This window comes from Macaca mulatta, chromosome 17, assembly GCF_049350105.2.
Source record: "Macaca mulatta isolate MMU2019108-1 chromosome 17, T2T-MMU8v2.0, whole genome shotgun sequence".
NCBI lineage: Eukaryota > Metazoa > Chordata > Mammalia > Primates > Cercopithecidae > Macaca > Macaca mulatta.
In genome coordinates, this window is record NC_133422.1 from 12,826,154 (window position 1) to 12,851,109 (window position 24,956).

Genomic DNA, 24,956 nt, shown 5'->3' on the forward strand with positions numbered 1-24,956 from the left:
TGCATTTTTCTACTCTGGCTATTCTGAAATGCAGTATTTTCCAGCCCTACCCAACCTTTGGTATTCATCTCCCAGGCCTGTGGCTGCTTCTCTTTACTGAGCCTCACAAAATCTTTCCTGTGCATGGACAGCCAAGGATCTTTGGGAAATCTCATGTAGACTTCTGGGTCCTTCCTCTGTGTAGATTTCTTCTCTCCAGGCTGTTGACCTGCTTCAGGGTCCTCATCATTGCTTTCTGCCTTTTGAGCTCAGCGATACTGCTGTGTATTGCGTGGGATTCATTTTCCTCAGCCATACCTAGAACACGACCCAAGGCAGAAAGCTGGAGTGGACCTGAGGTTCATCACCTGTTTCCTTCCACCCACCATTTAAAAGCAGCTTATTTGTGTGAAACTTTGTGTTGAGTTCTGTGAGGGATAGTAATAGGCAAGTAACAGGGAGCTTATAATTTAACCAAAGAGAAAATGTCTATATGTTCTGTGGAATTCAGAGTATTTTCCTTGACTTCCAAAATTATTTTCCTCAACTTCCAAAATTTAGGGCTACTAGCTAGTTGGTAAGAAGGAATTTCAGATACATTTTTCTTCTAGATTTTTTTTCAGACTCCATGTTTCAAAATCTAAATGGAAGGTAAGAAGGAAGCAAGAGGGCATCACATACCAGAGAGATTTATACCCCAAAGTGGATCATGAGCACATTAGGAGATAATACGGTATTATTCTCAGAGGCCTGCCATATAAAATTCCTTCTAATTTATTTTTTTTAATGGTATGTGCCTGAAAGTTCTCTTTTATGGTTTTGGAAGCAAAATAAGAACCAGAGTAGCTTATGAGAGAGTTTTCTGGGTTCAGCCCAGAAAAATGTTGCTTCTGTCCTAGACCCTTTGATCTGGTTCTTAATGCCAGCCTTCATTCCTCTAGATCTGTTTAATGAATACTGGCTGTGTTGCAGAGACTTTGCTAGAATCTGAGGACAGAGAGATAAAAGACACAATGCCTTCAAAACACCTACAATGCAGACACTTAAATAAATGCAATAAAATATGGTTAAGGTCTTGGATAGAGGACAGTCATGGAAACACATAGAACAGACATTTAATCAGTGCTAGGGAGAGGGAAGATATCAAGGAATGCTTCCTGGAGGTGGCGACATCTAAGCCGAGTTTTAAAGTGGGGATGAGGGTGAAGGAACTGGGAATAGGTAAAACATACCTTAGAGAGCTGCACCTACAAAAACATGGAAGCCTAGAGAATCTTAGAACTTCAAGTGGGGTTCAGTGTGCCTGGGAGTTGGATTTCAGGCAGAGACCGTAGGGTAAGTTGGAGAACAGGTAGGCAGGGTTAGACGAAGCAGAGACTTTTAATAACCATCAAGCGGGCCTGCCATCCAACTGCTATGAGCCATTTTCCCTTTTTGAATTTTATTTTTTTAATCTCTAGAGCAATACATGTTTATGTTAAGAAATGAAAAAAATACATAGATAGGTAAAATGAAGCGAATTATACCACCCACAATCCTGCCACAAAACAGGTTTTAACAAGTTATAAATCCCTCCAGATCAAAATGCTACTGAACTCTACTTGCTGTTTTATAACCTTTTTTTTTGTTCAGTTAGTATTTTAGAAACGTTTTTACATGTTAATAGATATTCTTTTGCATTATCCTGAATACTGGTATTTCTTTAGTCATACTATCATGTATTAAAACATTAATACATTGTAAATACATTTGAATATTAGACATTTCAATTGTTTTCAATGTTTGGCTATTAAAAATAGTATTTAGATGAATGTTCTTGGCCATACAGGTAATAACTTCACTGGGTCCTTGTCAATAACTTTATTAAATCTCAATCTTAAGACAACAAGCCTGTAAGATTAACATACCAGGAATAATTAGAAAGCATTGCAAGACCATATGTAACCATCTCCCTATTAATCATCCTTAGTTGTTGCAACATCCTCAATAGTGACCTTCCCACACTCCGCGTCATAATATTTAGTCTGTCAAATCTACCATCTGCAAAGGGAGTGAACTGGCTCGTCAAGAGGTGGTGAAGCTGGTTCAATTCAGTGTAACAGACAATGGGGGCCTCCGTGTGCCAGGGAGGGAGTGAGGGAACTCCACAGGGAGCTCAGTCTGGGGAGGGATGCGCCTCATTATCTGCAGTAAATGATGTGAGAGAAGTATGTGTGAGACGCTTGGTGCCCAGAAGAGGGGCATGCAGCACAGTGTGGGGGTCCATGGGGTTGCAGCGATTTCTTAGAGATGGTGCCATGCCGGGGCTGACCACCAAGTTGGGACTCTGTAAAGAGTAATCAAATAAGATTCAACAGGGTTTTGGCATGAGGTGAGCAGTTAATCCAAATGATATCTAAAATGCTTTCTAATGTTGCAAATTTATTCCCTTGTAAAATAATCAACTACTTAAAACTACAGACACTGTCACTTGCATTATGTCATTTAATCTTCACAATGTCCCTATAGGACAATAGATGTCATTCCCACTTGTACAGAGCAGTAAGTGAGGCTCACAGTAGTCGTAGCTAGAGGAGTAGGGAATCTAAACCTAAGTCTCTTCTACTCCAAACCCCAAGTTTTATCAGTATATCACATCACTACTATGGGCTGAATTCCTTAGCAGGGGTTGTTTCCTTTACCTGTAATATTCTTCCTTTCGGTTTGTTCATCCTCTAGAGAGAGAAGGGATGGAGATCCTTCTGTTGCAAACTCTGCATTAGGAGTTTTACATAAGTTGTCTCATTCAATCCTCACAACAGTCCTGTGAGGCACAGGAAAGTTATGTTTACCTGCCCAGATTAAGGAATGTGGCCAACTCAGGAATGACGAAGGCCAGGTGAGGTGGCTTATGCCTATAATCTCAGCAGTTTGGGAGGCTGAGGTGGGAGGCTGAGGATCACTTGAGCCCAGGAGTTCAAGACCAGCCAAGGCAACACAGCAAGATCTCGTCTCTACCAAAAATAAAAAAATTAGCCAGGTGCCTGTCGTCCCAGTTACTTGGGAGGTTGAAGTGGGAGGATTGCTTGACTCTGGGAGGTAGAGGCTGCAGTGAGCTGTGATCACAGCACTTCACTCCAGCTGGGGTGACAGAGTGAGACCCAGTCTTAAAACAAAAAAAAAAAAAAAGAGGTACTGAGCAGGAACTTTATCTGCCATCAGAGACCATATGTCTTTCCCGATGGCCCAGGCCATTTATCATGTCCTTGCTAAACCTCCTCCTCTGAGCCTTGTTGAAGTCCTCAAGGTTAGAAGAGTGGTCTATAATTATAAAAATTCCATTGTATGACTTCAGCCCCTGCAAAACTGACCGAGATTAAAACATTCTTTGTTTGCTTTCACTCTTGCACTCTCTGTTCAGCACTTATTCTACAGAAAGGTGCCTGGTAGATTTAGGACATGACTGTTCATAGGCCTCAAATGGGGTCAAATTAGGAAAGTCCCTTGGTTTTTGGTCTCAAGAGGTTAATTGCTGATTACTAACCTGGACTGCTTGATGGATTTTATGTTTAACTGTTGTGTTTATTGGTTTGTTTGTTTCTGTTTTATGAGACAGTATCTTTCTCTGTCACCTGGGCTGGAGTCCAGTGGTGTGAACACAACTCACTTTAGCCTCAATATCCTGGGCTCAAGTGATCCTCCTGCCTCTGCCTCCCTAGTAGCTGGGACTACAGGCACACGCCACCATGCCTGGTTAAGTTTTTGATTTTTGGTAGAACTGGGGTCTCACTATTTGCACAGGCTAGTTGTGAACTCCTGGTATCAAGGGATTCTCCCAATGTGCTGGGATTTCGGCCTCCCAAAGTGCTGGGATTACAGGCATGAGCCATCATGCCCAGCCTCTGTTTAACTGTTAACATCATGAGGTTTCCTTTCAATGAGGAAGGGAGGCCTGGGGAGGTGTGATGGGGAAGATGGAGAAGCATAGGAGACATCACAAAGCTAGCAGAAGTGTGGCACGATTAAGACCCTGGTTTCTTAGATCACATAAGCAAGTGCCAGTATTCTTTTGATCAACATTTGATTCTCCGTTTCCTTCTTAGCATATAGATAGCTGCTTCAGGTCGTGAAAAAATACATTTAGTGAAATGAAACATAGCAGATATGTTCACCACGAAACTAAAAAGAAAAGTTAGCCATAAACTATCTTATTCCATTGAAATGTTAGGCTGAACCCCTAAGAATGTTGATGAGGCCATTCTTGGGTGCCTGTACTGAATTGAACCAAGAGAGGAATATTTAGGATATGTTGAAGAGGCTATTTGGCTCAATGAACAAAGGAGTTTCTGCAGGCCCAGGAAGTGGAATGAAAATTGGCATGATCATTCTGGAGAATATATGGAGTCAAGCAGAGAATGAGAATGGAGTTTTCAAAGAGGATATGTTAGGGGAATAAAGGCTGATAAACAACACTTGTCTTTGTAGGAAAATAGGGAGAGTAAATCAAGGAATTCAAAGGGAAAGAGAAACTCACTTCAAGTAGGGGAGAAAAAACTCCTATAATTTTCACTCTTCTTTGTAGATAAAAAGGAAACAAATGAAAATAAGATATTAGAAGTCAGTAAGAATTTATGGGAGTATAAAGTTGGTTTTATGGATGCAAAGCCCTTTTCATTGCTGTACGAAACTCCTGGCTGCATGCAAACAATGGACATCTGATCTCCTTGCAGCTGTATTTTGCTGTTTTTTGCTCTTGGCTTGTACCTTGCACCCTGGGTCTGTGGGAAACCAGAACTGTCCCAGAGTTCTGGAGGGTAGGCCAAGGTTAGATACTGGAGTGGGTTCTTTAATTTATTGTACTGATTCTTCTTAGGGAAGAATGAAGATTGCTTGTTAGAATTTTAGCTATGAGAGATGACTCTGAAACAGTAAATTAACTCCAATGACCTGAGTCATTTTGAAAACTCCCAGTTTCAGGATAAAAAATATAATCCTATTTAGAAATTCCTGGTGTGATCACAGATGTAGCATTGGTTCTTTTCACAAAACCCGTAAATTAAAAAGTACATAATCCAAAGTCAATTAAATAGTAAGATATTATAACAAATTCTTTTATTTCATTAGCTTTTCAAAATGTGGATAACACACACTCAACCCAAGGAATTTACATTTTTCCACTGACTGCTAAAAATCAATGGAAATAACTCTAGTCCTGGTAGCACCTCACTGTGGGGTGACCTACCTTTGAAATAATTTATTGGTTCCAGCTGATTTTTACATTGTTAGTCATTAAGTTAGGCTTGATGAGAAACATATAATTTGAGTTGGGGATTCAAGTATTATATTGCATTTCTCTTCACAACTAGAGATAAATTCGTCATGGTTTTTCTTTTCATAGGCTCATGCCAAAGTCTGGCATCTCTACAATACTTCTTTCCGTCCCACTCAGGGAGGCCAGGTGTCCATCGCCCTAAGCTCTCACTGGATCAATCCTCGAAGAATGACCGACCATAGCATCAAAGAATGTCAAAAATCTCTGGACTTTGTACTAGGCTGGTTTGCCAAACCCATATTTATTGATGGTGACTATCCCGAGAGCATGAAGAATAACCTTTCGTCTCTTCTGCCTGATTTTACTGAATCTGAGAAAAAGTTCATCAAAGGAACTGCTGACTTTTTTGCTCTTTCCTTTGGTCCAACCTTGAGTTTTCAACTTTTGGACCCTCACATGAAATTCCGCCAATTAGAATCTCCCAGCCTGAGACAACTGCTTTCCTGGATTGACCTTGAATATAACCATCCTCAAATATTTATTGTGGAAAATGGCTGGTTTGTCTCAGGGACCACTAAGAGAGATGATGCCAAATATATGTATTACCTCAAAAAGTTCATCATGGAAACCTTAAAAGGTATGATTTTGGGTAAAGTTCTCATTTCCTGCCAAAGTCTTCTAGAAAAAAATCTCCAAGATTATCTAACATGAACTATGTGAATTTATATTTTTAAATCCTAATGGAGACATTCAATTTGGCAATAGTAGGAATGCATTCGTGTAACACCTTTCTCATTTGGGGTCTTGAGGAACTTGAAGTAATTTTTAAAAACCCATTTGTAAATGAGAAACTGGGTTATAATATTTGTAATTACTTAACTTTCAGAGTTACTAATCTAGATTTTTAGATTAAATTGAACATAAATCCCAGGATATCTAGCTCTCTGCACATGTTTTTCAGTTCTTGTTATTTTGGTTGAGTAAAACACTTTAAAGGAAAAGGAATGTCCATGTTTCCTAGAGAAAACAGTATAAATAGATCATGCTTTTAAAGCCTTCATTTATTTATTTATTGCATCAGACACAATGCTGGGTGTCTAGGATGGAAAGTGGTACAAGACATCTTTCCAGCCCTGTAGAACATCTATTATAAATAAGGAATTATTCTGTCGAGGTGCTCAGAAATCCAAAAAAACATATTGATAGGCCTATTTTGAGGGCATTTATTTGTAGAGTTATATAGGTTTGATTAGAGTGTTTGTCAAGAAGAGAAATCATTGGCTTACCAAACAAGAAGCATTACACTTTATTTAAGTAGGAGAACGCTCAGATGCTCTTGAATCATGATGCAAGTGCCCAGCGAAGGGTCGTGTTGCTCTTGTCCCCTCTTCCCTTTGCAGCCATCAAGCTGGATGGGGTAGATGTCATCGGGTACACCGCGTGGTCCCTCATGGACGGTTTCGAGTGGCACAGAGGTTACAGCATCAGGCGTGGACTCTTCTATGTCGACTTTCTAAGCCAGGAAAAGACGTTGTTGCCAAAGTCTTCAGCCTTGTTCTACCAAAAGCTGATAGAGAAAAATGGCTTCCCTCCTTTACCTGAAAATCAGCCCCTAGAAGGGACATTTCCCTGTGACTTTGCTTGGGGAATTGTTGACAACTACATTCAAGTAAGTCAGCTGGCAAAACCTATCAGCAGTCTCACCAAGCCCTATCACTAGTAAGTAGTGCTTCCTTCCTAGGCTGATTGTCACGGCACATTGTCCGTTCTTAGAGCCAAAACCAATTCCTTATGAGCACACTAAGGATACAGTTTGGAATGTTGCACCCTGCTCTCCAGAAATCTTCCTATCTTCATCTTGTTTAAGTTAGATGCAAAGAGAAATAAATTTAAAACATATCAATATTTAAGATCCGATTAAGACAGTGAAAAGATAAAACACTCTCTTTTCACATTGTGGTTTTTGATCCTTTTTAAGGCAGTTGAGTTTTTTCACGAACAGGATCTAACACAAAACTCCAAAGCCTCCGAGTTTCAGTGGTGGGGCTGAGACAGAGGCAGGAACATGAGGCGGACTCCTCCAGAGGCACAACTGTGGGCTCCACAAATGTGCAGAGATACCCTAAGAAAGTAAACCCTAGATCCAGTGATTCACTGGTCAGAATGTCTTTTTTAGCAATAGTCTTTGAAATGATATGAAATTTCTTCAAAATGATCAACCAATATTTATTGAGCATCTTCTCAGTAGTAAGCCCTTAACATTCTTTTAAATTTCCCAAATTTTGAAGGGACTTGTTTTCCAGCATTTGATTGGATACTCTAGTAAGCACTTATTGGATGTCTAGTGTCTCCAAAGCCTTGTGTTAGTTGCTCGGGTCGCTTGGTTAAGCGGAATGCAGGTAGAGGGTACACTGAGATGCGTAAGGGCAACCTTTGCATTCAAAGGAGCAAAGGAATCTACTGAGAGAAAACAATGTATGCACAAATGATGCAATGGAGTGAAGCGGGCATGGTGGTAAGTAACAAGGGTGGGGCTGGGGGATTGCTGCTGATAGAGTCCAAGTGTGATAGAATCTCAAGACAGGGACAGAGTTCAGTGTCCATAGACAAGCAGTTGGCTTTGACATGTTTGGGTTATAGTAGCCAATTCATTGGTTCTGCAAATCACAGCTTGAAAGGAAACGCTTGGAAGAATGTGAAATGGGTTGCTGTTTTCTTGTAAATATCAAATTGAAATCTTTTATTTATAAGGAAATAAATTAACACTATCCTTAATACATTTTTTGCTGGTTGGGATTATTCTTCTTTTTCAGACCATCCAGTTCATTTTACAGGCAGTCTCAGACTTAAACCCTCACCTTCCATTTAAAAGATGACTGGCTCACACCTGTAATCCCAGCACTTTGGGAGGCCGAGGCGGGTAGGTCACGAGGTCAGGAGATCGAGACCATCCTTGCTAGTATGGTGAAACTCCGTCTCTACTAAAAATACAAAAAATTAGCCAGTTGTGGTGGCGGGTGCCTGTAGTCCCAGCTACTTGGGAGGCTGAGGCAGGAGAATGGTGTGAACCCGGGAGGCGGAGCTTTCAGTGAGCCGAGATCGTACCACTGCACTCCGGCCTGGGTGACAGAGCCAGACTTCGTTGCTGAAAAAAAAAAAAAAAAAAAGACTGGATGTGTCATCTTTTATGCCAGGATATGTGAGCCCAGGAGAAAGGTTGTGAGCTCCCTCCTGTTGAGTGTGCAATTTTCTGCCCTGCTCCGACTCTCTCCTTCTCTCCAAGCCCCCTGCTATTTGAAATCTTATCCTAATTTCCCTCCTCAGAGTAGATTCCACTGTGGGGTTCAGAGAGGATCTGAGGTGGGAGAAGTGAGGGTGGTGAGGAAGAAGGGGGGAAGGAGAAAGGGAAGAAGACCTCCGCAGTCCTCCTTCCTCCTCCTCTTTACTGGGACTGGGGATAGATCGGATGGTCCCTGGTCCTTGTGCTATCTCTTGCCTGCTCCCTGCTGAGCATGGATCTCTGATAGCAGCCTGAGTCTGGCAGATTCAGTCCTTTGTAGGCGGCACAATCTCCCAGCCAGCATTGCTGTGCAGACCGTGGGAACGAATGCAGAACAAGAGTGGGGGTGTCGGAGGGAGCCCTACTTCTCCTGCTTTTTTCCTCATCCGGGGGCTGTGTGCTGGCTTTGGGAATTGGTAAGTAGTGAGAAAGTCTTAAGGGTACATCCTGTTTGCTTGAGGGATGAGAGAAACGCTGGTCAGAAGCAGTAAGTGTAGCAGTGAATAGCAAGGGAGATGGGAGATAATTCCTTTTCCTACTGCACTCTAGAAGCTATTGTTTTAGAATCTGACCTAAGGTCAGCCACTAATTGGCCCCAGTGGTCTCTCTCTCAGATCACACTGTCCTTTTTTCCTCATCAACTTGGGGACCGCACCCCTGCTGCTGGCAGAGTCTCCTCCTGTGCAGAACTCAACAAACACAAAATTAAGTCACTCTCAACCCCACAGCAGACGGACGCTTCTCTGGAAGCTCCCTGGTGGGGAAAGGCTGCAACTGCTGTTTTCTTCTTCTGGTTTTCATCTCAGGCTCTGTGTTACATTGACAGGACCCTTCTCAAGCTAACTGGACTCAGGTTGACTATGTCAACCTAACTGACACAGTCAAAATAAGTTCTTTGTGTGCCAGTTCTGAGGTGTGTGTGTTTTCACTTACAAACAGTACTCTACAGCTTTAAGACATTATATTAAAATCCTGAGAAGTGATTTTTAAACCACCACTGAACTTCATCTTTTCCCTCCTGGCGAGTATTTGGAACTTTCAGTGTTTGAGGCATGCATTTCGCCTGAACGACTTGAAAAATAATGTCCTAAGAAGCACACAACCCTGACCTTAGGCTCATTCACGTGGATTGTCACTTTACTTGGACCTACTTTCTCGGCTGAGAGGTTTGTTTTCCCATAACCACGGATGCTCATAGTTAATATAAATATCGAACTCACTATGTACTGAGGACATAGAGCCTCTTTAACATTGGTCCCTGTGAGGAGAAAGTTTCTCCCATAACATACTAAATACATGTTTTAATAGCCATTCCTTCTGAAAGGTCCAACTTCACTATTTTATTTTTTAGTAAAACTTAAGTTAACAAATTAATGGAGGTTAGGTGGAATTTTGCCTCAAATGTCCTGTATTTTCTTTTTCTTTCTTTCTTTTTTTTTGAGACAGACTCTGTCGCCCAGGCTGGAGTGCAGTGGCGCGATCTCAGCTCACTGCAAGCTCCGCCTCCTGAAGTCACGCCATTCTCCTGCCTCAGCCTCCTGAGTAGCTGGGACTATAGGTGACCGCCACCACGCCCGGCTAATTTTTTGTATTTTTAGTAGAGACAGGGTTTCACCGTGTTAGCCAGGATGGTCTCGATCTCCTGATCTCGTGATCCACCTGCCTCGGCCTCCCAAAGTGTTGGGATTATAGGCGTGAGCCACCACGCCCGGCCTGTTCTGTATTTTCAAGAAACATTTTTTTTTCCTCCAGAAATGATACCGTAGACTTTCATATTTGTTTTCAGATGGACTGAATAAAAGCTGTTGTTTTGGAACAATCACGGTAAAAAAAAGTTATGAGTTTAGTCAACTCAGAGCTCTATAAAAATAATCCAAAAAATTCCTTCAAACTCTGAACACTTCAAAAGAGAGTGCAAATATTCTCTCCTTCAAAGCTGAGGAAACATGATTTGTGGGGTGCATCACAGTGGAAAAATACTTCTGACAGCATTCCCACAGCATTAGGGGAAGTTCATGCGTGAGTGTTCTGCAAGGGACGGTTCTCCAGAAAAGGCAGTTTCCCTTTGACATGCTGTTTTTAATGACTTTTCTTTGTAAACACATTTACCTCTCCAGAGAAATAGCAGTGCATTTGCAACAGGCCCGTAAAATGCAACAAAAACTCTGCTACGGTTTGTGACCCTTGCTTTTATACAGAGCATCAGACCAAGGAACCTGTTCTGACGGGATTATTTCAGAGGGGAACACGGGCTTAGGGTGCAGTTCTTCCAGATGGATTTTTCAGTTTGCGTTCCCTCCACAGCGGACACGTGAAGGAATGATTTTGTGATTTTGATTTGATAATTTGCCAACTTTTCCTAAATACGTATTTTTATTTGGGAGGATTTTATAACATATGATTGAGAACTATAATTGGCATCATTGTTACAGAAGAATAATTTAGAAAAATTTTTTAACTATGTTAAAAATTCCACTATGGGTGGATGACAATATTGTTCTTTCCTTCCACGTTCTCCCTCGGACTTTCTGTTCTTTCCTTCCTTTCTTCCTTTCTTCCTTCCTTCCTTCCCTCCCTCCCTCCCTCCCTCCTTCCTTCCTTCCTTCCTTTCTCTTTCTTTTTTTTTTTTTGAGATGGAGTCTCGTTCTGTCACCCAGGCTGGAATGCAGTGGCATGATCCCAGCTCACTGCAACCTCTGCCTCCTGGGTTCAAGTGATTCTCCTGCCTCAACCTCCTGAGTAGCTGGGATTACAGGTGTGCACCACCATGCCCAGCTACTTTTTGTATTTTTGGTAGAGATGGGGTTTCACTGTGTTGGTCAGGCTGGTCTCAAACTCCTGACCTCGTGATCTGCCCGCCTCAGCCCTGCAAAGTGCTGGGATTACAGGCATGAGCCACCGCACCTGGCTTTCTCTTGGACTTTCTACCATCAGTCAGATTGAATTTATTAGATTCTGTCATTGACCCTAAACCCAACAAAAGGCAAGAGTTATGTTTATTTAGCACTTCCTCTCCCTATAGCAAACCTCAATTTAGAGTGTAATTTTAAGCACAATTTAATTATAAGTATCTTTTCATTTTCTTACTTTACTTACTCAGTTTTTTAAATTTGATTTTTTTTTTTTTTTTTTTTTTTTTTTTGAGAGAAGGTCTTGCTCCATCACTAAGGCTGGTATAGAGTGATGTGATCATGACTTACTGCGGTCCTGACCTCCCAGGCTTAGGTTATCCTCCCACCTCAACCTCCTGAGTAACTAGGACTGCAGGCCCGTGCCACCATGCCAGTCTAAGATGGGATTTTGACATGTTGCCCCAGCTGGTCTCCAACTCCTGGCCTCAAGTGATCCTCCCACCTCGGCTTCCCAAAGTGCTGGGATTATAGGCATGAGCCACTGCACCTGGCTAACTCACTCACATTTTAAACTTTTTCTTTTTTTCATCTAGTTTTTTTTTTTTTATTTGAAAGTCTCATGCCATTAGTGATTTCTTATATTAAAAGAAAAACACCCAAAAATACTCTGCTTACATAATACCGACCAGCAGTGTGCAAGACTCATTAGCATTTGTCATCTGAAGTGACCAAATCCAGACTTTTGGGGGTAACATTAGAGAAACAGTTTAAGAGTTAGAACTGCGGGTAAAGCGAGTGTGCATATGAGAAAGTGGAATATTGTCTTCCTCAGGAGCTGACAATTGATGAAAACAGGTCACATTTTCAGCTAGAAAGGCTTCTATTTTTGCTGATATTCCTGGCTAGTTTTGCCAAAATAATTGCATTGAGTTACTTCCTCAGGACTGTCCAGGTGATGCTCATGTTGACTCTGCCCTCTGCAGGTAGATACCACTCTGTCTCAGTTCACCGACCTGAATGTTTACCTGTGGGATGTCCACCACAGTAAAAGGCTTATTAAAGTGGATGGGGTTGTGACCAAGAAGAGAAAATCCTACTGTGTTGATTTTGCCGCCATCCAGCCCCAGATCACTTTACTCCAGGAAATGCACGTTACGCATTTTCGCTTCTCCCTGGACTGGGCCCTGATTCTCCCTCTGGGTAACCAGTCCCAGGTAAACCACACCATCCTGCAGTACTATCGCTGCATGGTCAGCGAGCTTGTCCGTGTCAACATCACCCCAGTGGTGGCCCTGTGGCAGCCTGTGGCCCCGAACCAAGGACTGCCGCGCCTCCTGGCCAGGCAGGGTGCCTGGGAGAACCCCTACACTGCCCTGGCCTTTGCGGAGTATGCCCGACTGTGCTTTCAAGAGCTCGGCCATCACGTCAAGCTTTGGATAACGATGAATGAGCCGTATACAAGGAACATGACATACAGTGCCGGTCACAACCTCCTGAAGGCCCATGCCCTGGCTTGGCATGTGTATAATGAAAAGTTTAGGCATGCTCAGAATGGGAAAATATCCATAGCCTTGCAGGCCGATTGGATAGAACCTGCCTGCCCTTTCTCCCAAAAGGACAAAGAAGTGGCCGAGAGAGTTTTGGAATTTGACATTGGCTGGCTGGCTGAACCCATTTTCGGCTCTGGAGATTATCCATGGGTGATGAGGGACTGGCTGAACCAAAGAAACAATTTTCTTCTTCCTTATTTCACTGAAGATGAAAAGAAGCTAATCCAGGGTACCTTTGACTTTTTGGCTTTAAGCCATTATACCACCATCCTTGTAGACTCAGAAAAAGAAGATCCAATAAAATACAATGATTACCTAGAAGTGCAAGAAATGACTGACATCACGTGGCTCAACTCCCCCAGTCAGGTGGCAGTGGTGCCCTGGGGGTTGCGCAAAGTACTGAACTGGCTGAAGTTCAAGTACGGAGACCTCCCCATGTACATAATATCCAACGGAATCGACGATGGGCTGCATGCTGAGGATGACCAGCTGAGGGTGTATTATATGCAGAATTACATAAACGAAGCTCTCAAAGGTAAGGAGTCCCAGCTGAGGCAATCTCCTGAAGGTTATGTCACCAGAGGGCGTGACACTTGATTAAATCTCCAACGTCAACACACACTGTTACCCTTGGAATGGAGGGCTATCCATTTCGTGCCTCACTGAAACAGTCCAAGAGATATCTAGCATTTTCCCAAGGATAAAGGAGTGTAGCTAAAAGTGGAAGACCAGAAATCCCTAGCCCCTACTCTGGATCTATGCAAGCATAGATTCTCGTTTTCCATCTTGGGTGGCTCCACGGCAGTCTTAACTGGTTCATGTACATAAAGGAGTACATAAAGATTTAACCTTACAGGGCATGGTGGCTCACACCTGTAATCCCAGCATTTTGGGAGGCCAAGGCGGGAGGATTGCTTGAGCCTAGAAGTTTGAGACCAGCCTGGGCAACATAGTGAGACCTTGTCTCTACTAAAAATCACAAAAATTAGCTGGGTATGGTGGTATACGCCTGCAGTTCCAGCTACTCGAGACACTGAGGCAGGAGGATTACTTGAGCTTGGAGGTCCAGCTCCAGTGAGTCATGATCACACCACTGCACTTTGGCCTGGGAGACAGAGCAAGACATTATTTCAAAAAAAAAAAAAAAAAAAAAGGCAGGGCATGGTGGCTCACGCCTGTAATCCCAGCACTTTGGGAGGATGAGGCAGGCAGATCATCTGAAGTCAGGAGTTCAAGACCAGCCTGACCAACATGGTGAAACCCTGTCTCTATTAAAAATACAAAAATTAGCCAAGTGTAGTGGTGCACACCTGTAATCTCAGCTACTCAGGAGGCTGAGGCAGAAGAATCACTTGAACTCGGGAGGTGAAGGCTGCAGTGAGCCAAGATGGTGCCACTGCACTCCAGCCTGGTGACAGAGCAACACTTCATCTCAAAAAGAAAAAGTGATGTGCGCAACATAAGTAATAACTACTCTTCTGTCTTTTTGTTTTTCCAGCCCACATACTGGATGGTATCAATCTTTGCGGATACTTTGCTTATTCGTTTAATGATCGCACAGCTCCCAGGTTTGGCCTCTATCGCTTTGCTGCAGATCAGTTTGAGCCCAAGCCATCCATGAAACATTACAGGAAAATTATTGACAGCAATGGTTTCCCGGGCCCAGAAACTCTGGAAAAATTTTGTCCAGAAGAATTCACCGTGTGTACTGAGTGCAGTTTTTTCCACACCCGAAAGCCTTTAGTGGCTTTCATAGCTTTTCTATTTTTTGCTTTTATTGTTTCTCTCTCCCTTATATTTTACTACTCGAAGAAAGGCAGAAGACGTTACAAATAGTTCTGAACATTTTCCTATTCATTCGTTTTGAAATAATTATGCAGACACATCAGCTGTTAACCATTTGCACCTCTAAGTGTTGTGAAACTGTAAATTTCATACATCTGACTTCTAGAAAACGTTTTTGTAGCTTATGACAGAGGTTTTGAAATGGGCATAGGTGATCGTAAAATATTGAATAATGTGAATAGTGCCTGAATTTGTTCTCCTTTTTGGGTGATTAAAAACTGACAGGCACTATAATTTCTGTAACACACTAACAAAAGCATGAAAAACAGGGATGCAACATTTGTGCAGAAATTCGAATGACAAGATTAGGAATATTTTCATCGGCACCCACTTCTAAATTTAATGTTTTTCTGGAAGTAATAATTGCAAGAGTTCGAATAGAAAGTGACGTACCAAGTAACCATTTCTCAGCTGCCATAATAATGCCTAGTGGCTTCCCCTCTGTCAAATCTAGTTTCCTATGAAAAAGAAGATGGCAGATACAGGAGAGATGACAGAGGGCCCTAGGCTGGAATGTTCCTTTCGAAAGCAATGCTTCTATCAAATACTAGTATTAATTTATGTATCTGGTTAATGACAAACTTAGAGAGCAAATTATGGAAATGTATATTTTATATGATTTTTGAGGCCCTCTCTAAACCCTGGGTCCCTGAGGGATTTATCTCACTGGTACCTTGTTGGAGGCCTTGCACATAGGAAACTTTTGATAAGTATCTGCAGAAAAATAAACATGCATCCTGTGATATTGGGCTCTTCAGGACACATAAGGCAATTGTGAAATACAGTATACCGCAGTGACTTTAGGTGGAGGAAAGGAAGAAAAAGTGCTTATTATGTGCAACATTATGATTAATTTGATAATACACCATTTTTTAGTAGACCTTGGGATAAATGACATGACCTTTCCCTAGAGAATAAGGATGAAATAATCACTCATTCTATGAAGAGTGATACTACTTTCTATTCTTTAGCTGTACTGTAATTCATTGAATTGATAGTTTGACAAATGCTTAATAAGTTCAAAAGCAATCTGGTCTGAATAACACTGGATTTGTTTTTGTGATCTCTGAGGTCTATTTTGTGTTTTTGCTGTTACTTCTGTGAAAGTAGCTTTGAACTAGTTTCACTTTGAACTTTTACACTGAAACATGCTAGTGATATCTGGAAAGGGCTAATTAGGTCTCATCCTTTAATGCCCCTTAAATAAGTCTTGCTGATTTTCAGACAGGGAAGTCTCTGTATTACACTGGAGTTGTTTTATAGATAAGTCAATATTGTATCAGGCAAGATAAACCAATGTCATAACAGGCATCACTAACCTCACTGACACAGGGTCATAGTGTATAATAATATACTGTACTGTATCATATATCATCTTTAGAGGTGGTATTTTTTTCATGAACGATAAGCTTTTGGTGATATTCATTTTAAACTGGACTTATTAAAATTGGATGCTAGAGAATCAAGTTTATTTTATGTATATATTTTTCTGATTATAAGAGTAATATATGTTCATTGTAAAAACTTTTAAAACACAGAAACTATATGCAAAGAAAAACTAAAATTATCTAGAATCTCAGAACCCAGAAATAGCCACTATTAACATTTCCTATGTATTTTATTTTACATAGATCATATTGTATATAGTTAGTATCTTTATTAATTTTTATTGTGAAACTTTCTTTTGTCATTATTAGTCTTCAAAAGCATGATTTTTAATAGTTGTTGAGTATCCCACCAGAGGAATGTATCACAACTTATTTAACCATTCCTGTTTGTTAGTTTCTTATTAATGTTGATGAATGTTGTTTAAAAATAATTGTGTTGCACATTTACTTTAATTTCCTTGACTGTAAAGAGAAGTAATTCTGCTGTTTGATAAAGGATTATATTAATAATAAATCTGCCTGCAACTTTTTGCCTTCTCATATGAGTGGTTGCTAGCTAATTATTTTTTTAATGAAAAAAACTCGAGTTGACTAAGCCACATAAGATGTGATGCGAGCAGTGGAGAAATGGATGTGACTGCAAGAGACCTGACCCAGGCGGCTGGAAGATGGTAGGGGCGGGAGGTTGACCCAGGCTAGGCCACGTGTGGAGCAGAGAGAATTTCAGAGATGAAACAGCGAAATACACAAGAGCTGAAAAGGACAAAACAGAAGCCAAAGCAGCGAGAGAAGCGACCTCTGAGAACCATCCAGCTACCTTCTAATACCCGTCTCATGCTGACTCTGAGTCGGGTACAACTTCGCAGGTGGCTCGGGGTGAACTAGAGGAGGGAGGGCACCTCTGGGATCAGCCCCGGGACCGCTAGGCGGCGGCGCTGGAGGCGGGGACTTCCTGGCCCCGCGGGGCGAAGTGCACGCCTTCCTCCACCGCGTCTCAGGGCGCCGCGTTCTTTCCACTCTAGTCTTCTTCTCTGACGCTTTCCTCTGATGAATTCTGGTGTACATATAATACAGAAATCATTCTCCAGAATGCCTACACCTCTTCTTCCATTGTGGACCAATTCTACAGGGGCGCTAAGAGGCCAACTTGTGGTTCCCCGAGGTGAACTGTTTCCCGCACACTTGTATTCGCCCTGCATTTGCAGCATTCCTTTGACTCCAGGTGGGCCTTTATGCCCCATTCATTTTGCCCTGGTTTGGAAGGACGGTTTTCCAGTTCCATTAGGGACACATCATTTTATCTTTGACTTCCACAGTCAGCAATTAGAATCCAGCTGGGTCCTCTTGGCTCATGCCTGTAATCCCCACACTTTAGGAGGCCAAGGCAGGAGGATCACTGGAGGCTAGAAATTTGAGACCAGCCTAGGCAACATACTGAGACCCGTCCCTACAAAAACTTCTAGAAATTAGGCAGGTGTGGCGATGTGCACCTGTAGTCCCAGCTACTCGGGAGGTTGAGGTGGGAGGATCGCTTGAACCCAGGAGGTCGAGGCTGCAGTGAACTATGTTCATGCCATTGCACTCCAACTTGGGCAACAGAATGAGACCTGTCTCTGAAATAATAACAAGAAGAATCTATTTAGAGCCTTGGAAGTTTTCCTTTAAATTATTTATAACAGTGCTGTTCAACAGATACACGCAAACCATGTATTTCATTTTAAATTTTCTAGTAGTCATATTAAAAAATAAAAAGGCATAGAAGAGATAAATTTTAATAATATATTTTATTCTTTCCAGTATATCCAAGATATTATATTTTCAACATGTAATTGATATAAACATTATTGAGATATTTTACAGTTTTTTTGTACTAAGTAATTTTGGTACTAAGTAATTAGATTGTTCTATAACATCTCCATTTAATATTTAATATTGAGCAATGCTGCTGGAAATTTGCACTTGGAAAGGAACATGTTAATTTGGAGGATGTTAGCCATCCTGGACAGGAGGACCTCGGTTCTAGAGGGGAAGGCAGAGACCACGTCTTGTCTGGTATATATTTTTTTACAGTGTTTGGCACAGTATCTCTTACATAATATTGTTCAACAAATGCTGATTAATTTAATACATGTAGGAATGAATGACGGAAAATAAGCAGAATTAGCTCACTGCCATCACCTGTGCCCAGAGACTGGTTTAATAGAGATCAACTGTCAGCCAGCAATGGCGATGTGTTAGATGACACACAGCTCCATCCTATATATTCAGAGGAAGAAATGATAACCTGTCTTACTAGGTAGAGAGGCAGTAAAACTTACTGCTGTCCTAAGTTATCGCCTCCAGACAAATCACTAAGTGAAAGGTTGTAACTTTTTGTCTTCCCTATTCACATGTCTTTCAACTAGTCAGTAATCTTTCTGTCTCAGGCTGAGTTCTTTATCTGTAAACAGAAACAGTATTTTAGAGGAACCCTTTATGTCATCTCCAAATACTGTTTCCTAGAATGTGTAGCTTTTCCCCTCAGACCAATTGCATTTTTCCATTTTTATAACCACTAAATATTGTTGGAGTTTTGTTGGTTGCAGGACATTTCCTGGAACGTTTTTGTTTCATATCTTTGTGGTTAAACACCCATTGTCTGATATGAAGGAGAAAGAGGTCAAGAAAACCCACAGGGAACCTTGAGCAAAGGGTGGAAATGCCACTAATAATGGCAACAGGACACCTACAATATGGTGAAATCTTGTTTTGCATGATTTCTGCACACCAGAAAAGACTTGGTGACTAATCCTCAAGTCCCACGAACTCTGACTTTTTTTTTTTTTTTTAACCTACTGGGTTAGAGAGGAAAACAATTTCAACATACATATTATGGAGATAAAAAAGGCAGAGAAAAAAAAAAGAACAAGACCAGGCTCAAAATGACCTTACAGTTGGGTAGTTTTGGGTAACGCAATCCTTGGTGAACCTCAGTTTCCTCATCTTTGAAATGGGAATGTCTATCTTAGCACAGTGCTGAACATAGAAAATATTCAATACTTTGCGTATCTACCCCAGACATTTATTTCTTTTCCTAGACTCATACAACTTACTCTTAATGTGCATGTGATTTCTTGTTAATCAGATAGTTAAAGCTCAATAATGTAAAACTAGGGACTATTACAGTCAAAATGATTCATCCTGAAGTCTTCTAGTTATTTTATTTGTGACTTTGAATATACATTTTCATAGAATACCCTTGGTAAAACTAAATTTAGAAAAATGAAGTCACACATTTACTTAATAATACCAAATTATCTTCTTGGATTCAAATTTTACAAATGTTGGATTGATAGAATTCTGAAGATAATTTGGCAGAAGATATTTCTGTATCAATATGTTGTGCCATCTGCTCTTTTGAAATAATCTAATGACACAGACAAAACATTAAAATGTGTATATTTGTTATTTGGTTGGTAAATAATTGAAGGCTCATTAACTAATTTTTATGAGATTCAAAAATCTCTGGTAGACTTTCTGATTTTAGTGTAATTTTTCAATATATTTATTTTATGGTAAAATGAATTAATGTTAAGTGACCTAATTTATTTTGTATACATTATCTTCAATAGAAACATTATCCCTTAATAAACTGCTGGAATAGACTGACCTTTTTTTCTGTTTAAAATCTCAATTGATCAGTTTGTAAAATTCAGTTTCCTTTCCATATCATACCAGTTGTTGTCTAATTATGGCCATGACCATAAATTTTGCCTAAGGCATTTCAGTTGGTTTTTCATGTGAATCAAACCTTTGGATAATTTATATCCAAGATATTAGATGGCAAATTCTATAGTGTTCCAAGGTCACAGTATTGCGTTTAAGACATATTGGTTTTATAACCATATTTTTCCCCTTTAAATTATGAGTACTGTGAGTCTCTGGTAAGTAGTTCCAAGGCTTCAAAATATAACATTTCAGTCAACAGGGGGCAGTAGTGGTAAGCCAGAGAGGACGCAAGAGAGACATAATTAGAGGAAGATGGATGGGTCAGATAGAGATATTTTATTAGTAAAAGATGAGATTGAACCAACTTTTATTCCAAATTGGTACCATTTTAAATGTTCTTATTTTAACTGTGTCTGTTATGGGCCTAATCACCAAAATAAACACAGTGTGGGGTTACTATGACCATCAGGTTGACAGAATGAGCTGCAGTGTTGGCAACATGGCTGCAATTGGTTCACTCAGACAGAGGGGAGGAGATGAGGGAAACCAGAAATTAGGTAATGGGCTTGCAGCCCTGGGGAGAGCCCCAGCTGTGCTGTGTAAATGCGGATGACCAGGTCTTTTCCCCTCCCAGCCCACACTTTGGAAAGTGCCTATGGGAGAAGATGGCGGCAGCACCCATGGCTTGGCAAGGAATCACTCCCGAGTGATTCTGACACCCTGTTCTTGGAGAACCAGGGGGCTATGTAGAAGGGTGTAGTCAAGGGCAGATCCAGTGAATATAAGAAGGCGAGAAAGACCAGCGCACAGGCAGTTGAACTAGAAACAGGAAGGTCGGAATTGCAGGGCGTAGGAGTGAAGCATTTCCAGCTTGCGTCAAGAGGACTGTTGAAGGAGAAGCCAGCCGCTGGAGGGGAAGCTCGGGGAGCGTTCCTCCAGGATACGAGGAAGGTAGTGTACAAAGACGCTGAAAAGGCTGGGGATGGTTTCGGGGCTTGTGGGAGTGGGCCCAGTGGAGGAGGGGAGGAAAGCAAAGGACAGAGGAGAACTGTAGGCAAGGAATTAAAGTGTGTCCAGAAAGTCAGAACATGCCTGGGTTGAGAAAGTGGAATAGAAGGGCAAGGCGGGGATATGCCAGCTTCCAAGAACAACAACAGAGGCCCCGGGCCCAGGTTTTGGGAGGAGCAGGCTCTTATATTGTGGAGGAAGCCTTAAACCAGATAGAGATCCTCCATTTTCTAGTTCTACTTGCAAATTTGCTTTATAACCCAGAGCAAGTCACCTAACCCACTGGGCCTCATTGTTTTCTTGTCTATAAAAAGAGGGAGTTAATCAGGACCAGTGCTTTTCTACCTTGGTTACACATCAGAATCACCTGGGATTTAAAAAAATTCCTCAGACTAATGAAGCCAGTTTTTCTGGGGGGCGGTGGAGCTAGCTCCCAGGTGATTGCAGTGGGAAGCTGAAATTGAGAACCAGTGATCTAATCAGTGCGTCGCTGACTTTAACATACATATGAGTCACCTGGGGATCTTGGTCAAATGCCAATTCTGATTCTGGAGGTCTAGGGTGGGCCCAAGGGTTTGCATTTCTAACAACCTCCCAAGAGTGCCCATGATGCTTGTGTTCTGTGGACCAGTTTGAGTAGCAAGGGGCTAAGGGCCTTCTGTGGTTGATTGAGGGATATAATTTGTTCTAATAGGGGTAACAAGAGACACAGAGAGAAAAGAACTGTTAGTCTGTTGTTATTGAGATGGTATCATAGAAAGTGTCAGAATGCAGCAAGCGCCATGGATGACAAAGAGGTACTGATTTAAGGCTGACACAATTAAAACATTAAGACACGATATCCTAACAAACAAATTCTCACTTGAAATGCATAACCATTGTTTGAAACAGACCTATTTTTTCTTTAACTTTTATTTAGTATTTTAAGTTCCGGGGTACACATGCAGGATGTGCACGTTTGTTACATATGTAAATGTATGCCATGTTGATTTGCTGCACAGATCAACCCATCACCTAGGTATTAAGCCCAGCCTCCATTAGCTATTCTTCCTAATGCTCTCCCTCCCCTTGCCCCACCCCTGACAGGCCCCAGTGTGTGTTGCTCCCCTAATGTGTCCATGTGTTCTCATCATTCAGCTCCCACTTAGAAGTGAGAACGTGCAGTTGTTCGGTTTTCTGTGAAATAGACATTTTAGGTGCAGATGACTACAATTAAAAAATTTTAAAACAGACTTCAAAGTCCAAATGACCACACTTTTTAAAATTGGAAATAACTTTAATATAAAAAACACGAAAAAAGGACAAAATTATCTGCTTTTTTTTCTTATTTTAACATGTTGGAAGAGTAACTAAATCAAGAGCCTTATGCTGGAAACATCCTATATGCTCAAGCATCTTCTGGTGATGTGCATTCAATATGAGATAGCAAAAATAAAAAATAGCAGATCTGTATGATAATGCGCATAATATGTACATGTTTACTGATAACATAGATAAGATGTGAATTAGGAGACAAATGTTTTAAATATATTGGAACTTTTATCATTAAAAATGTATTTTAAAATATATGTTGAATGAAGACAGAACGAAGCTAGTCTTGAAGGGAGATTGCGGGGTTGGGCAGGTTGAAGTCTGAAAAAAAATAATAGTTCTGGAACAAACTGTCTGAGCCTGTGATAGACCTGCTCTTTCTCACCTGGAGACATTCTGAGACCTAGGTTTAATTGCCATTTCTTTTCTGTGTTTGGTGCGTCCATTTGTCATGCACCCACCTTCCAGGGCTATTCGAAAGCTTCAGGGTGTTAATGTCGTAGGAGAAAGTAGTTTGTCAATGTAAAAGCATTGTCCAGATGTAAATTATTATCATCTGGCTCTCTCTCACACTGAATCCACTTCTGCGACCTCTAAAGAGATAGAGAAAAAAGAAGAATCAGTGAAATGTTATCATGCTTATGAAGCAAACTGTGGGACTCTTACCAACCCAATTGCAGTAGAAATGCAAAATAGACTCTCTATTGTCTGTTGTCTCTCCAGCCCTTGACAACAAAGCACACATCTACACTGTGCCCAGCCAGGCCCATCACTCACATCACAGGGTGGCCACTGCGTCTAGTTTTCTTCAACATAGACCTAAAAGCCTGGATGACATCATCATCGCTGTTGTGATTTTTTTGTGAAAGTGAAGTGGAAATTGTACATGTTTGATGTACATACAGGTGACTTGCGCTGCTGTTTTTGAAGGCCTTTAAGGATATTGTGTTAACCAAGAAATTCATATTTCTGTTCAAAATATTTTGGAATATGAGTGACACAAGTGTTTTATTTTTGCATACAGGTTACACAGTATCATAGTAAAACTACTTTGTAAACTGTGAATTGTTCAGTGCATTCCTGGTGGATGTCTCTTGTTGGATGTCTATTCAGCCTTCAGCCAGATAGATCTGAAAGGCAATATTCATTATCTTTCCCTTCTAATTGGCTCTTCATTTCTGTTTCCCTAATTTACCCCAGTAAACCCTTGGAGACATTCAGGCGTGAAATGCTATGGATTCTTTTCACTGTGGTATTTGCAGCATCCACCGTTCATCTGGGTACTTGCTGCAATTGTCCTCTTTGCACTTTTTGCATAGACTTTTCCAATAATCCCTAACTGGTTTTCTGGTTTGAAAAAAATGACAAAATTATCTGCTTTTTTCTTATTTTTAACATGTTAGAAGAGTAACCGAATCAAGAGCCTTCCAGCAAGCACCATTTTGATTAGGTCACTTGCCTCTTCCGTGAGTATCTTTGCATCCTCCTCCCAACTGGTATTTGTTCTCAGACCTCTCCTCTCATGTCCCCTGGCCTGGTCATCCCCAAACCTCACTCAACATTAGAATTAGCACCTACCACCTCCTATGGGACTTGTGTGATTGTTTAATCCCTTCCATTTGATTATAAAGTGCTCTGAGGCAACGACTTTATTTGCCTTGTTACTCCCCAGGACACATATTAACTGCCTAATAAACGTTTCTTGTATGAATAAATGCCTAGTGAAAAGGGCATAGGAGTTTATTACAGGTGGTTCTTTAAAAGGAGTTAACTGTTTTTCCAGTTACCTGGGGCTCCATTGAACTCTATTATCTGGCATTTTGCCAATCACACTTCTCTTTAACAATATTCATGATGATAATTGGTGTTCATGGTGATTACCCCAGGGCTGTACAAAATCTTGAAAGGCCTTCTCAGTCATTTTTTTAAAAAGACCATATGAAGATGTTTGTTTCTCGTTAAAGGATTCATTATATGTATTATCATAGATTATCAATTTTCAAGGAATTAAAACACAATAAAAATCACAGTAATATCACATTGTACATGAATCTTCCTTTGATGATTAGTTCATTCGACAAATAATTAGCACACACTTAATATGTGCAAGTTAATAGAGTTATTAAGCAGGATATTCTACTCCAGTCAATTTATATATATTCAAAATGACTTTTTCATTGATTGTGCTAGATAATACTGGTTTACTGTAAATGGCATACAGTGTTACATTTAATCACTTTTTTCCAATATACATTAAGCAAAATTATGGCTCTTTAAAATAGTTTTTTTATAGAGCAATTACTAAGAAGTATACTTATTTCTTCATAAGTATAGAACTTATGAAGAAAAGTTCTATAAATCAAATCTGGTTCTTGGTTACTTCTTCAAAGATACCTGAGAACGGTTGGCTTTCTGATCTATTGGTGCATTTAGTCCCTGCTTCTGGACCTTGAGTGACAGCATGGCCACAGCTCTTCTCCCCATGTCTGCTCAGTCTGGGACAGAGTCGATCTGGCAATGCAGATTCTGCCTAGGCACTCGAAGCAGCGGCTCTCAATCTTGACTGCACTTTGGAATCACTTGGGGAATTTTAAAAACCACTGATGGCAGGGATTCCAATTTAACTGGTCTGAGATGTGGCGCTGAATCTTTTTCATGTATCCAGTCTCACTGGAGCCTCTCCCAGGCGACCCTGACTCCTGGGAGCCCAGTAACACATCCTCTGTCCTCTGTCATCCTATAGCCCAGGGGAAGTAGTAGCTTTCTACTGTTTGCTACTCTTAG

At 41.0% G+C, this 24,956-nt stretch overlaps 1 protein-coding gene and 1 long non-coding RNA gene across 3 annotated transcripts in view; both read left to right on the forward strand.

The window, feature by feature from the left end:
* The window catches only part of KL (klotho), a 50,535-nt gene extending 33,850 nt beyond the window's left edge, over positions 1–16,685 (forward strand). Inside the window, exons 2-5 of one of the 2 annotated variants that reach the window (XM_001101127.5) lie at positions 5,357–5,867; positions 6,631–6,899; positions 12,346–13,447; positions 14,411–16,685. In XM_001101127.5, coding sequence (XP_001101127.3) covers positions 5,357–5,867; positions 6,631–6,899; positions 12,346–13,447; positions 14,411–14,748 — 2,220 coding nt within the window. In that variant the 3' untranslated portion in view covers positions 14,749–16,685. The remainder of the gene's footprint in view (positions 1–5,356; positions 5,868–6,630; positions 6,900–12,345; positions 13,448–14,410) is intronic. The other variant, XM_077974205.1, reaches the window with a different exon arrangement.
* Positions 16,686–20,429: 3,744 nt separating this feature from the next.
* LOC144336263 (uncharacterized) overlaps positions 20,430–24,956 on the forward strand; it is a 38,424-nt gene continuing 33,897 nt past the window's right edge. The window contains exon 1 of the long non-coding RNA XR_013407889.1: positions 20,430–20,804. This is a non-coding gene — a long non-coding RNA (uncharacterized LOC144336263). The remainder of the gene's footprint in view (positions 20,805–24,956) is intronic.